The sequence below is a fragment of the Anthonomus grandis genome, chromosome 13, assembly GCF_022605725.1.
Source record: "Anthonomus grandis grandis chromosome 13, icAntGran1.3, whole genome shotgun sequence".
Classification (NCBI taxonomy): Eukaryota; Metazoa; Arthropoda; class Insecta; order Coleoptera; family Curculionidae; genus Anthonomus; species Anthonomus grandis.
This window is the reverse complement of record NC_065558.1, coordinates 17215404-17231159: the sequence shown is the minus strand read 5'-3', so window position 1 is coordinate 17231159 and position 15756 is coordinate 17215404. Positions and strand designations below refer to the sequence as shown.

The following is a 15756-nucleotide window of genomic DNA, read 5'->3' as shown; positions in this document are numbered from 1 at the left end:
TGGTACAAACAACCTGTATCATATTTAAGAACTGAAGATCCATATTGACTTTAGATTTTGGATAGCTTTAGTAATAAACTTACTGAACAAGTATTTAAACAGAGTTTTAGTAAGTCTAAAGTCATGACTTCAGCTGATTACTGTTGAAAGCTACAACAGTATTCATATTTTCCATATTTGTAGACGTATAAGCTCTCACTTGGCTGTGCGTGGGGTAACGCTTTAGAAGCCATAAGGAAGAATATTTAAATACATGTTGTTGCTTGATTTAAAGTATTTTTCCAATATTTAATTTTTTTAACTGCAGCAATCAGCAAAATAAATTTGATTTTCAGGTTAAATTTCAAATAGTTATCATTATTTTACGGTTGGAACTCCTGTCATTCATCTTCACAATGTAGGTGTGGATTGTTCTCACTTTGTTCTGTAAATTATGTAACTATAAGTAATCTCGACCTAAATCCTATCTGTGGTGTATACGCTCGTCGAAATTCCAAATTTTTTCCCTTCAACTACGTTACATTGATTGTCGGTCTCTTGTTTGTAAGGTTCTCTAATGAGCTCCATTTAGATCCGTCCGTTATTTTAATTAATGATCCTTCGTTTTGCATGTAAACGACTAAAAACGAAAATTAATTAATCGGCTCGGATTTAATTAGTAAAAACTGCATGCGCATTAATTAACTGTTGCTTTACGGTGCGAACGTGAGTGCTAAAATGTCAGCGAAAGACGATCATCACCATCAGTTTTTCCACGCCTATAAATTATGCAATTTTTTGAGGCTAACGCCCCTGGACATGATTTATGCTAAACAAACGGTCATATTGATTTTAAAGCATTAAAATGGTCACGTTTGGGTCAATTTTACAAAGCCGAATTAACCTCCCGTGTACTAACGACCGTCTAGATTTAGGTTGTAGATAAGTTAGGCGATTAAAATGCAAGTACGACATGTAAAACGACTATTTAATGGTCTTATCCTAACTGGCCCCTTTTAAATAAACTTGTTTATGGTTGTATTTTATGTTGATTAATTATTTTCAGAGGCTCTTCGTCTCTACGGGAATCGACTAACAGAATATGAAAAGACTGAAATAGAAAAATACTCGAAAATCTGGTACTTGGGACTAAATGCATGTAAAATACATGGGGAAAACATGGGATCTCAGAATGGCGGATATGACGACGAGAGCGGCAGCTATAATAAGGTAAAAATGTTTTTTTTTAACTTCATATTATGTTTTTGCTTTTTTGAGATACAAGATATTCATCAAAAACAGTCCAGAAAGGTTTACGACTTTGAGTATAAAAATTTAACGAAATTCTTCCACCTGTACATCTTTTGAAAAATTAATTTTTTTTAAAGGCACTTTAAATTAAACTTTACTAAACTAAATTAAATACTTTTTTTTTTAATTTTCATATTTAAAGCAGTATTCGATGGGCAACACTGTATAATAAATTATTAAAAAAAATCTTTTATTGATTATAAATAAGAAGCTATTTATGCTTCTAATGTTTAATCTTTTTACTCTGTAATGCCTAATCTAATATGATCCAGAACAGTACTTACTAAAACTTTGGTGCTTTAAGAAAGTAGCTTTCTATATATTTTTTTACGTAACTCTATCTAAGAGATTAAGATTTTTTCTCTTAATTTATTTTTATGGGAACATTTGAAGTCATTAGGATACAAGACTCCTGTTTAAAGTGTGGAAGACTTACGAGTCAGAATTGTCGAGTTATGTCTGACATTTTCAGGAGAGTTCGTCAGTCATTATTTAAGAGACTAGACGCCTGTATTGAAGTTAAAGGCGTCCACTTTGAACATTTATTGAAAAAAAAACTATTCTATATTTTCTGTTGTTTTTTTTTCTAAATAGAGGATATTACTATTTTTATCCACTTTCATATTCAGCCTCAGGAACTTATAAGACATGCAATATCGATCATAGGGTTTACCAATTATTCAATAAATACATTTCATTATTCTGAACGCACTTAGAACGTTACTTGCTTTTGTTTAGTGGGAGTGCTCGTGCTCGAAAACAAAGCCGTTAGGGATTATGTGCATATGAACATTTCGTCTTTAAATTGACCAAGGATTCGATGGTTAAAGTTTGTTTGCATATTTTATTCACACCCTAAGTAATTGTCATATAGATAATTTTTCTACATTTTTATTCACCGAAAATCATGTTTCCTGACGTATAAATAAACATCAGGATTACCTTACTGGTGACTTTCTATTAAAATATTTGTTTTTTTTTTTATAAAATCAATTCGTACTTTAATTAATAAGCGTAACGATATACGAATTATACGATAACGAAATTACGAATAAAAAGTATATTTCAGCAATTTCCAAAAAAGTTGACTGCATTAAGGAAAAATTCTTGGTGATGGTAATTCATATGACAAAACATCGGGAAGTAAAATATTGATGAATAGTAAATTAACTTGACAACTTGTTTTTTTTTAATAGGCGAAAAAACACAAAAGTCTAGGTCTCGAAAGTCATATTATAAAATTAATTTTTAAAATGGTTACATGTTTCGCTCAAAGAGTTGAGCATCGTCAGACCTAAAAACATAAAGTAAACCTAATAAAGACCAAGACTTTGTGTTTTTTCACCTATTTAAAATCATACTGGGGGTCTCTAAACGAATTTTTTCAATTTAACTGGATATAAATTATAACTGTTGTTAAAATACCAAATGTCACAATTTTTAGCAGAAGAAATTTTAAAATTTTTTAAAGCTATGTTTCTAAAATCAATAATTAATTATTGGCATATTAATCAATTAAAATAAATTTTGGCGCTTTCTACAATTCACCTTGTAATTGAGAAACTGATAGAGATTTTTTCACACACACTGTAATAGGACCATTTTTTAATGTCATTATTAATGATAACACTTTACTAATCAGCCTTTGATTTTTTCTTATATAAATTGTATCATTTCTGTATTTCATCCAATCTGTTACTTGGGATAATTCTCCTGCTGCTTTTAATAGTAAGACCATTGGTTTTTTCTTTTTAATAATAGATATTTATGGTATTAGTTAAAAGCTAATTTAAATCTTAGCACAATAAATCTAAATTTCATTTGCCACTTTCCTAATGACCCTTAAGCAATTCAAATTGCATTATTTCTTATATTATAAGCTCGAATCGAGCCTTGAACGGCCACTTAAAGCCACAATGCAACAGATTGCGCTCGCTCAATTGCCTTTACTTGAACCCGTATTAAATTCATTTTTATTTATATAGCACTTTGCTAAATGCCCAATAAAAAAATCACCGTTTACCAAAATGAATGTTGTCTTCCTAATTAACCAATTAACTTCGCGTGATGACGTAAAAAAAATCGCCTTTTTTTATATAATGTTCTGTAAAGTACGTAATTCATATGTCAGCCCCATATGGCATCGGTCGGTCGAATAAATAACATCTTGTCAATTAAGCCGGCTTGAAATTAACACTTTAAAAATATCGATCGTGTTTTTCCATATTTGTCCGAACAGGGAAGCGGATTTGGATGATTTGAGTTTTTTTTTTCGGCAGTTTGGGAACAATGACCAGGAAATTTTTGAAGTTGAATAAGAACCTTTTTATTATGAATAAAAAAATACCATTTTGATAATTATATCGTAAATACTATAATGCTTCGCGTTTATTTAATATTAGACCTTTTTTGGATACAAGGAAATCTTTTTATTTCGATTATTATCTGTTTTATTAAAAGTAATATGAAATAAAAATAAAGACAACTTTATGTCATATTGGAAGTTGTTCCAATGCACAAAAGTGGGCAAAAGACTAAGAATTATAAAGCCTTAAGCAAGTTGCGCCATATTATTCCAAAACAATATTTATTTTAAAAAAGTTTCAGTTAAATCTTATTGCATGTACACAACATTAATACAAACGATTCATTTGTGTCATTTTGTCAACTTGATACGTACATTTTCGATGAATTTACATTTGTCAAATAGATCATTGTTTTCAAATTTGATGGGATTTTCTTATAAAAAAATTTACCTCTCTTTATCTTGCCTCACTTTTATTTGTCGTTAACATAAATAACATAAAAAATGTCCTGACTACTTATTTTCTTTTGCTTAGTTCTGCAGATGAATAATTAATATGATTATAAGTAAATAGTCTCTCATATCAAGGATCTTGGCGTTGATTCCAAGATGTATATTTAAATTCTGCAAATGAATATGGGTAAATTTGTCGACCATTGTAACAGGATGTTGGGATAAATATACCAATCGCTAAATTGACTTTCAAAAATTTAAAGCGATTATATTACTGATATGCAAGTAAATTACATTTTGATCCGTTCACATGGATGGTTCATAGGCAAGGTATAAAAATAATATTTAGAGACTTGAAAGAACTTAAAAATTTACATTTACAATATACTTCCTGAAATTTAAGAAACACCTAAGGTTACATTTCTAGATTTATATTTGGTTATTTATTTGATTATTCTTTTTAAGCCTAAGTTATTTGAAACAAAAAGAAACTATTTATAACGGTGACATAAATATATATTTTATTACAAATACCTTTGGTGCATCAAGGACCTGAAAAGAACAATGAAATTTCATATTTCCCTATCCTAAAAAGTTTCATAGTGTTTTCAAAGTCAAAATTCATATCTTTAGTTTTCTTGAAACTTGCACAAAACTAATATGCATTTAATTTTCGTATAAATAAAACTTAATTTATGGAGCTCTTATGAGTATAATGAGGTACACAATGGTGAACATATAACTAAGAAATTTATGTGTAAAAAAGAGATATCTTAATTATGAGTTTTTAGTTCATCTTTTTCAAAGAGTTAAATATAATATTATGTTGTTCAATGGACCTAAAGGCAATAAAGACCGAAATAAAAAATTTAAGGTCATTTAATGGTTGATGGTGTTTTTTAGAAACAAAACGCCGAATTTTACATTTCACAAAGCCATTTTATAAAGGAGCAAAAATAGTTCCTATAAAGTGTAAAATGACACTGAGAGAAATTATTTGACACTATTTGATATATTTTAAACTTAAAACAAAAAAAAAGAAACTGTGAAGCTTTGGATTTTTTTAAATTTTAAAATGACATCAAATTATACGACGTTGACATAATTTAACACAACCTGTATTACGTACAATTTTTCAGATTCCAATATTGAGGTTCGAATTTGGGCCACCTGCACAACTGTTTTTAAGAAACTAAAATATTAAAATGCATGATCTAATTATTAAATCGTTAAAACAATTTGAACGGATTGAATTTATTATTCCAAATTTCAAATGTACCGCCACGAAATCCACTACTAGTGCTTAAGATGTGTATTACTGAAACCATGAGAAGAACTTCGGCACTAGTATTGGAAAAAGCTTCATTCGATTCACCAAGAATCCACATCTTCATAGAAGCAGAACTAAAGGCAGTAAAGTCTTTCTACAAAGTCTTATAAAAAACAGAAAAAGGCTGGAATGGAAAGGACAAATCAATGTATGATATGCCATCAGATAAAATGACTCCTCAATAGTACAACCAGGTTGCATAATAGCATAGAAACTGTAGTTCTATTAAACAAAGTAACTCTGTAGGTGCCATGCAAGGTCATGAAATCTATTAGAGACCAGAAGAAATGGACGGACGAGCTAGAGAAGATTTAAGCTGCAGATGAATAGGCTCATCAGGGCCATTGTATAGTATTGCAGGACTACTTTCAATAGTTAAAAACTGGGTTCAAAGTCAGTTGCACAGGTCAAATCAAATTCCATCTCACAGGTAGTAGCTCCAGATAGAGACAAGCTAAATGATTTGTATAAACTTACAAGCTTAAATTTACCGCACACTTTTTGGTGATTCCACAACGAGAAACTTGAATAATAAATAGTACGTCTTCTTAGGAGACAGTATAAGCTAAGCGAGCACCTAACAACGATAATAATCTCAGAAAACTGTCTCTGTAGTATATGCCAGGAGGAGGAAACCTCATAGGCTTAAGTTTGAGGGGCTACTGGACCAAAGCCAGAACCAAGTAGATATTTCAACGAATAAGTTTAGAAAAACAGGCAAATCTAGAGACAACTAATAGCGGTGTTGTCATATGCTTATTTAAAATAATTTTGAATAGTGCCAAGATATAAAAAATAATAATGACACACCTTATTAAAGGATTCTTATTAAAAAAAGGCAAATTGAATATAAATGCCCCAAACGTGTCACTCAAGTAATTTTTATAACAAAACAGCACCTCCAATTCTATTTTTTGTAGGAGTACTCTAATAGAGTAAATATTCTAAAAAGTGAAAAAGACATTCAAAACTCAGTAGTTCATATTCTTATTATTTTAGAATTCAAATAAATTCTTCATCTTCATTATCTTTACAGTAAATAGAAGTTTCATATGAATTAAAAATTTCCCATCTTCACTTAATATTTTTTTCTTTTTTTTCTCTAACGGAACTTAACGAAGGATTTGAGTCAATTTTAGTTAGATCTCAAGAGGAAATATCCATATTAGTTTATTCATATCATAATCTATATCGATCAGAACACTGGGGATCTTGCTAAATTATCTTTTTCTAAAAACTTAAAAAATTGAAATAAATCTTTTTTAAATCTGTAACGGCTTAATTGATTAATGAGATTGGAATTTCGTAAATTAAGAATTAGTTAAAAAAAAGACTAAATAATGCCTCCTTTCGTTGAGGACTATTTACAATTTTAAACAGCTTAAAACCTTAAGTGATTTTTTCTACCTTAGGCATTCTATAGGGATAACACTAATTTGAATTAATAATTGGTCTCATCTATTGGCTTGGGTACAAAAAAAGCAGCAATTTTAAATAATTTTTGAAATCCACAAGAAACTTATTTTATCACAGCTTAAGATTTAAAATATTAAAGTCTAGAACCTAAATGAAATTGAGTTTAAGTTTTAACATAGTAAAGATGTGAACTATGTCCAAGAAATTAAACATTTTGAACTGCCGGGCATACCATTAAAAGTATTTTTAATAATTTTCCAACTTAAAAAGAAGAAGTAGCAGCAGAATGACAATTTGTATGAAAGCAGTGACAATCGCTTATTTACACCAATCAATAAGTACCAAATATAGATAATTTGGAACGAGTTATGGGCATTTTATATTGAAGACTTGAGAAATGCGCTATATCTCAAAGTATCTAAAAAATTATCTCGAGATGTACTCAGATCCCTGGCAAGTGGGCTAATCTATGTTAATTTTGTAAAACGTGAAATCTATAACATAATGCAAATTCATGTTAAATTTTTAACATTAAAATCATTAACATCATTCACAAATCCTAAGCCTAACCCAAACATAACAGTACACTATTTCGGATCATTAGTTCCATCCAATAACGTAAAATTTAATTGAACGGCGTATTTGCGTCAAATAGCAGCAGTACGTATCAAAATGGTGTTATTTGCCAAGTCTTCCTGCTTCCGTATATAGTGAATAGAAATACACTAACAGTACTTTAATTGGCACTTAAATTGGTTCAGTACTTGTATATATGCTTCTATTTACTGGCGGTATTACAAAATTGCCTTTTGTGTGACGCCCTTTTATCCTTTATTAGATGTATGTTAAAGAGGAAGAGAATTAAATAAGTCTTATTGGGATTCACCTCTTTTATTGCAAAATTATATCGTTTCTTGATTTAATACTAACAGGTAAAGAGGATTTAATAATAAATTAATAAGCAAACTAAAAGGAAACCTTTGCTGTTAATTAAATAAATTTGAATAAAGATATCAGTCTTGTGATTTAGGCCGAATTTACCGTCGTTCCCATTCTGTCCTACAATAAGGAAGAGGTTTTATGGAGGTTTCGTGGGCAAAGTTGTATGCTAAATGGTAATAATGTTAGCTTAGTGAATGAAGCAAAGTATTTTTATGCCTATTGGCCTAGGAATGCCTGTCTTTAATTTGTAATTAATTTGTTTTTATAAAGTACGTTTATTTTATGACCAATATTTTAAATAGGGGCTCTGGAAGAAATACGTGGTCTGTCTGCCTTAATCGGGCAAACGCATTTTATTAACTGAAATTAACCTAAATTTACTAAATTAATCCATTTAATCATAATTTACAAAGCAACAAGAAGAAGTATTTTAAGAGTTACTCAGAGCATTTGTTGTTGTCTGCAGAACTACTTAAATATGATTACTACAATTCTTAATACTTAATCTTTGGATGTACTTTTTGGACCTATTATTGGATTGACGGAAAGTATTTGGACCCTAGAGGTTTAGCTTTTTTGAACTAATTTGAAAACTGAAAGGGATTTATGGTTATTTTACATTTTTGAGAAAATATCGTGCCAGCACAGCATATTGAATTCGTTTAGACACTCTATGACTTTAAGGTTTCGAGTCTAAAATCAGAAACTGCTTCGAAGCCTCTATTTGATTTATTATCAACTTTTGAAGTGTTCAAACACTTCTTGACTCGCCTAATGGTGTTATGTTAATTAAGTTGCTATAATATAATTGTACAGGCGAAAGACATCGTTTTATTGCGACCGTACATTATGGCCTGAGATGATTATCATGCCCATTTTGGACGTTTCTACCACATTTCATTTTAATCACGGTATGAAATACTTTAACTCTTTGAGGTACAGAAAAAATGGTAGAAATTTACCCAAGTGGTACAAAAAAAATTCTTATTTATAACAAAAAAACATAAAAACTAATTCAAGGTGCTCTAAAATAAAACATAACATTGAGAAATATCAAATTTTTTACTTTTTTCTTTAAAAAACCCATGGTACATATTTTGACCCACCATACCACTGCCTAAAGTTATTTTGTATGGTAGGACTGAAAACAAGGCTTGTTCTTTCCCAAACATAGGGGTACTTGACACACGCTGCAGGTCCAGTTTGTGCGTATTTCAAATTTTTTGGAACTACAGACTGAATATCTTCGTCTACTGGTTTGTACTGGCTGATGTGTACTTTGAGTAAGTCTAAATCGTTTCTGGTTGGAAAGGTTTTCTTTTTTTGATGGGAGTTGGTAATGGTTTTTCGGTATCCTGTAATGATGTTACCAATTTGTCAGCAACTAGATGTTCTATAATATTCAAACGAAATTCTTTCATGTTCATTTTAGGCCCTTCAGATAACTTGTAAAGCACGTAAGCATTAACAACAGCAGCATTAATAAAGAAAAACATGATTCTATGCCACCATTTTTTGCTTTTTCGGTCAAGGCCGCAAACTGCCCTCATTTGGTCAAATTTATCTACTCTCTGAGTTCATATGTTTATTGTAATCAGTCAGCGCTATTGGGGAAGGTATGTTTTCTACACTGCCGTCTTTTGCTTTCCTTTTGACCTCAGTTTTGTCATCTAGGTTGCGATAATTTGAAAGAAGGTGAACTGTTCTTTTATCGCGCCATTTAAATGCTGAAAGTCCTGTAGAACTCACGTACCAGTCACAGTCACCTCTGCGCATTGCTTTATCTTCCAGAAATTGGAGCATAATTTTTTCTGGTATGTCTAACAGTACCACAGACATATAACTTTTCTTGATACAGTTGATTCATTAGGGCTACATTTGTAAAAAAGTTATCAAAGAAAATTGTATGATACCTGGTGTTTTAAATTTTGTGTCATCTGAAGCACTACTTTGGTACCCAAACATTTTTCTGCAACAGGACCGATTTTGCCACAATATATTTCAAAATCCTAGCAATATCCAGTGCTGTCAGCTATCATCCACACTTTATAGCCTCTCTTTACTGGCTTTGCAGGCATGTATTGTTTGATCCACCGATAAAAATTCGTGAGGATGCAGACAGGCTTGAAAATTGGATTTCAACATTTCTAAACATGGTCTTACCTTATATAATTTATCAAAATTATCGGAATTTCGGTTGGGTATGAAGTTGTTGTCATTGAGATGTATATTACTTAGGAGCCAACCAAAGCGATGAACAGGTATTAGTCTACTACTATAGGGATCATGTAAAATTGAATCTGTACTCCAGTAATCCCGATATGACGGCAGCTTTTTGATACCCATTAGTAAGTTTATACCATAAATATACACATTTTTACACTATCGGTGAGCTTATAACTTTTGCCAGAATTGTGAAAAAAAGTTTGCTCCGTGTAGAGGTTTGTTTAAAACACCATATGTTCGACAATTTTGTCTGAAATCAGAAGTTTAAAAATATTATATGGTGTCACCCTATCTAGTTCCTTTATGACTTGGGCTAGTCCTGAATATTCCGTAAATTTTTTATTATTCTAACTCCACTGTATTTTAAATAATGTTTTTAATTCGCTCAGTGGAATAAGGTTCGGGGTCCCATTCCTCCGGTTCTTCATCAGATGATGACATTACCATATTATCCGGTTCTGATAAATTATTTGTGATTTCTGGTTCGTCTACATCATTTCCATTACAACTATCATTATCCGAGTCGATATCTGATGGAATTCACTGTCAGAATTTTCAATATTCTCAATTTCATTATAAAGATCCTTCCTTTTCAGTCAAACCAATAAGCTTAAAAGGTAATGGTTCTGGAAATCGGTCACTTGCCATATCTGCTCCTACCTAAAAAAAAACCTTACTTGTATGGTGGGACAAAATTTAACCCATAGTTAAGAATATAGAAGTAAGTAACTCAATAATTTCAAGTTATTTAGTATAAAACAGCTATATAAAAAGTATATCAAAAATTTTTAACAAAAAAAAACAATAAAATTTAAAAAAATATATAATCTTACCCTTTTTAGAACGAAACGTGCAACAACAAAACATAAAAAAAACGAATAACCACTTGAATCACTAGGCACAATCTAGCGACATCTGCACTTTATACGCTTAATCTCTAAGGCTTATATGATCATATAGTCAGACGGTTTAATAAATAAACCGACGTACATTACTGGGAAAAAAACAATTGTAGGTGGGTTAAATTTTACTCCAACATACATGTAGAGTTGTATAATAGGTGGGTTAAATTTTGTCCCTAAGTACTTCAAAGAGTTAGAATGTAATTCAGTTACAGGCGAACGATATTTATTCATTACGATCGAGTAGAACTTGAAAAATCATGTCAAAATATGGATTAAATGTCAATTTTTTGAGTTTCTATCGCATTTTATTTTACAATCACGGCCCTATTTGCTTTGAAATGTTATTTGGTTGTTGTGCTCCTTTCAGCCAAAAAACATAATTTTATTACGATCGTACGTGATATATGGGCCTGACATACTCCTTATCATACCAAAAAACAGGTTAAATGTTAATTGTTTGGGTTCTGCCGTACTGTATTTATCAATCACGGCTTAGCTAGCAGAATCAAATATCAGTCTAAAAATTTGATTTCTTTTACGAAAATATATTTTGCAAGAAGCATAATTTCGGTACGAGAGAGGTTGCAGTCTTATTGCAAGTGTTGATTCAGAACTGTTAAGATTAGAGAAAAGATGTTGTGAAGTGTTTCATTGATTACGAAAAAGTATTTGATAGAGTGCAACATCATAAACTCGTTCAAACGCTAAGACAACTTCACATAGATCAAAAAGACATACGTTACATTAAAAACTTGCACTAGAACCAATCAGCTGGTTCGATTTGACAACGAAGTAACAAAGGCACAGAAAATCCTCAGAGGTGTAAGACAGGGATGTGTCCTCTCCCCACTTCTGTTACTGTGAAAAAATCTTACAAGAAGCAGATAATATGAATGACCTCCAAAGGCTCCTGATGGGCACCCTTGGAATGCATTGCCGATTTATGGGAATTGACATGAATATAAAACAGACAAAATTCCTAGTAATCACCCGCAAATTAGATGAGTTCCATAATGGGAAACCCTCATACTATAGTGAAAACATATATCGAGTAAAAAAGTTTAATTGGGAACTTGGTTATGTAGATTGTAGAGTAATCTTAGTAAATCAAATGCCAGATAGAAAAAGCGAGAAGCTCATTCATGAGATTCAAACATGTCTTTACGAACTCTTCACTTTGACCTCAATCTCAGGATAAGATTCACAAAATGTTACGTATGGTCCGTACTGTTGTATGGTATGGAAGGTGGGACATTGAAGGTTAACACAATGAATAGACTGGAAGCATTTTAAATATGGATCTATCGAAGAACCTTGAAAGTCTCTTGGACAATAGGAAAAACCAACGAGGAAATTTTCAGGGAAGAGAGGACGAGAACACGAGTTGGTGGGAATGATAAAATGCAGGAAACCAGCGTACCTGGGATATGAGTTAAACAAGGAAAGGTACCATTTGCTCCAGCTAATAATAGAAGGAAAAATAAACGGAAAAAAGAGTTTAGGCAGCAAGGGGATGTCGTGGCTCCGAAATACCACACATTGGACAGCAATAGGAAACACAACAGGAGAATGAATTTACACCACCAGAGAAACAAATAGGATAAAAATGGTCAAAAGTGACCGCACACATCCATTATTAGATAGCGGAAGAAAATATATCAGAGAGATTAACTAGCGTTTTGACAATTTCTTTTATTTTTTGAGATTTCCTATTAAAAATTAGGTAGGCCATCTACTAAATACAAAAATAAAATTAACGTTCTGAATAAAATCAGTAATAATTTTAAAATATTCTTGGCCAGAATGAAAAATCCATTCACGTTCATATATTTAAATATATACAGTGTTCGTCCGTTCTTTCATAAATATTGTGTAAATACTACAATTATACGACTTATTGCATATAAGCTTCTGCGGATGTCCGCATGACGACCTTATGATAAGGGTTATTTCCTTAAGGCGATTTCAACTAAAAAAATACTCTCTGAAAAAAAACATAATATTAAAAAATGAATGGACGATATTTACTTATAATGTTTAAAATAAAAGTATAATTATTAAAAAAATATAATTTCATGATTATTAAAAGTAATTTTTATTACTTAATTAATAATAAATTCTTAAAATATTACTATATAATTATGAAATTAACCATTATTGATAAAAATATTATTAGCGAAAACAGTAGTTTTCTTTTAAATTTTCTTTAAAGTTTCTTTTTTTCTTTTTGAGGTTGAAATATTTATTGCCCAATTGTTAAATTAAAAATTATAATATAAATAAAAAAATTAAATTCACATACCTAAAAATTTTTAAAATAGTTTAAAATTGCTTAATTAATTAAGAACACTTTAAGATATATGTTAGCTTTTACGATTTGTTGTAGATAATTTCAACACAAATAACACACAAATTGTTCTAAAAACCTCGATTTATTCATTAAAAATATGCGAAATACAGCCTTTTATGTCGCGACCGAATTCAGACTACCTTTTCTTTTTAAAAATTGCCGCGTTAACAAAATCTTCAGCGTCCGCACTTTTACTGTTTATATTGGGAACGATGAGATAAGGTGGTTTTAAATAACATAAGCTAACACGGCCTTCCTGACATTGGGCGTCCTCGACCTTCTAACTTCCTGACCTATTTTGTTTATGTGTAAACAGTTTAAATTTAAAACAAAACAACAAACAAAAAAAAATATATAGCCCAAAAGAATTTTTGGGGATCTTGTTACAAAGATCTTATAAGCCCAAAATACAATGGGGACTATAGTCAAAAATTATGAAATAGCCTAAACATTTATTTTTAGGGAACTGTTGAGAAACTTAGCCTAAAACTCAGTTTAGGGAACAACCTATGCACATTTTTAGAGCAGATAAAGCCCAACATGTAATGGGGAACTTAAGCCTAAAGATTCTTTTAGGGAACCTAAATGTCTAAAAATCACTTTACCAACAGCCTAAAAATCAGTTTAGGGAACAGCCTAAACTCTTTTTTTTTTAGGGAACAAAATGCCCAAAATCTATTGGGGAACATAGCCTAAAAATTGGTTTGGGGAACAGCCCAAAAACCTTTTTAGGGACCTTAAAGCCCACAATTTTAAATGAGGAACTTCTTTATTACAATAGCCACAGCCTATGTGCACTCATCTGGCCACGCGCGCAATTGCTCGTGCGCTGCTACCGTGGTTCTGCCTTGCTTTCCTGCTCGTCTCAAGACATATCTCTCATTTTGCAGGCAATTAATGACTTCGAACGGGCCCTGATATTTGGGTTTTAATTTGCCACCATATGCCAACTGACTATTTTCTATAGCAACTTTATCTCCTCGAGAGTATGGCACTGCTTTAACACGCTTCTTATTAAAACTTTCTGCTGACTTCTCAGTAATTTTCTTCAATCGATCATTTACATTACTGTTAACGGTTTTAATATCGAGAGCTTTTTGCTGTGAAGATGACACATCAGTTAACAGTTGGTTTGTAGCATTCAGACGCCGATTTTCACCATACATTAGCACCCATGGTGCATAGCCCGTCGATTTATTTATTGTTACATTAAAATCATCCTCAATATCAGGCAAGATTTTACTCCATTTCTTCTCATCTTTTTCATTTAAAACGGCACGCATGGCGTTAAATAGCGTGCGCATTACACGCTCTACTTGCCCATTTCCACGTGGAACTCCTGTTGCAATTAAATGTAACTCCACTGCCCATTCTTCTAAAAAGTCTTTAAATTTGCCAGACAGAAAAGCAGTACCTCGATCTGCTATTATACGTTTTGGTGCTCCTAACTCATAAAACACTTCACTTAGGGCTTTGATGCTACATTCTGTTGTTTTCTGCTTTATCGGACAAAAACGGACAAATTTCGTGAACGCATCTATTATCACTAATATCTGGGTGCACCGATTTGATTTTACTAATGGCCCAGCATGGTCGATATGCCATGTATCCATTTTGGTCGACGGCTTGGATTTTTGCTGAGACATGCCACTTTTTTTACCACTCGAGGATTTTCCCAAAACACAAGATCTACAGTTGGCCAGGTATTTCCGCACTGTTCTGCCCATACGCGGCCATGCCAAATCTTCCCGTAACTTTAACAACATTTTGTCAGCACCTATATGAGATGATTCATCATGGTATAAGCGCATTATATCCAGTCGCGCCGCGATTGGAACGAAACACCGATTAATTCCATCACTCGTACTGCATAAAAATACCAAACCGTCCTTCACTGAGTAGCCCGACAAACTTTGCGTTTTGTCTACTATAGCCTGACAAAATGCGTCTTCTTTTTGATAATCCCCGATTGTTTTATTTGCCTTATTTGGAACCGTACTGCGCGCCACTGAAACTCTATTTATCGAAACCGCATTTCGGCTAAGATAGTCCACATGAGCCATTCTACAGCCTTGCCGATATTCGATTTCAAAATTAAAGTCTTGTAACTTGATCCACCACCTGGCCACACGAGGGTGTAATTCTTTTTTTAAAGCCGTAGCGCGCACAGAATTACAGTCAGTATAAATTGTAAACTTTATACCATACAAATACGCACGAAAATACTGGGTTGCTTCTACAATAGCCAGAGTCTCTAAGTCATAGGAGTGGTAACGCGATTCACAATCAGTAGTGCGTCTACTGTAATAGGCTACCGGATGCAAAATATTATCCAAGTCTTTTTGCATTAATACAGCACCTAACCCTATGGAACTCGCGTCCGTGTGTAATTCCGTATAGAAGTCAGAATTAAAAATATTTAAAATTGGGTATTCTGTTAGTCGTTTTATTAAGTCTAAACGCACATTTTCGCACTCACTTGTCCACTTAAAAGGTTGTCCTTTACGCAACAGTGCGGAAATTGGTGCAGTTAAACTGG

General features: G+C 32.1%; 1 protein-coding gene across 6 annotated transcripts in view; it reads left to right on the top strand.

The window, feature by feature from the left end:
* LOC126743495 (dual specificity tyrosine-phosphorylation-regulated kinase 2) overlaps nt 1-15756 on the top strand; it is a 178482-nt gene that overhangs the window by 132352 nt on the left and 30374 nt on the right. For all 6 annotated transcript variants that reach the window (XM_050450622.1, XM_050450620.1, XM_050450617.1 and 3 more), the window contains one exon: nt 1046-1209. In XM_050450622.1, coding sequence (XP_050306579.1) covers nt 1046-1209 — 164 coding nt within the window. The remainder of the gene's footprint in view (nt 1-1045; nt 1210-15756) is intronic.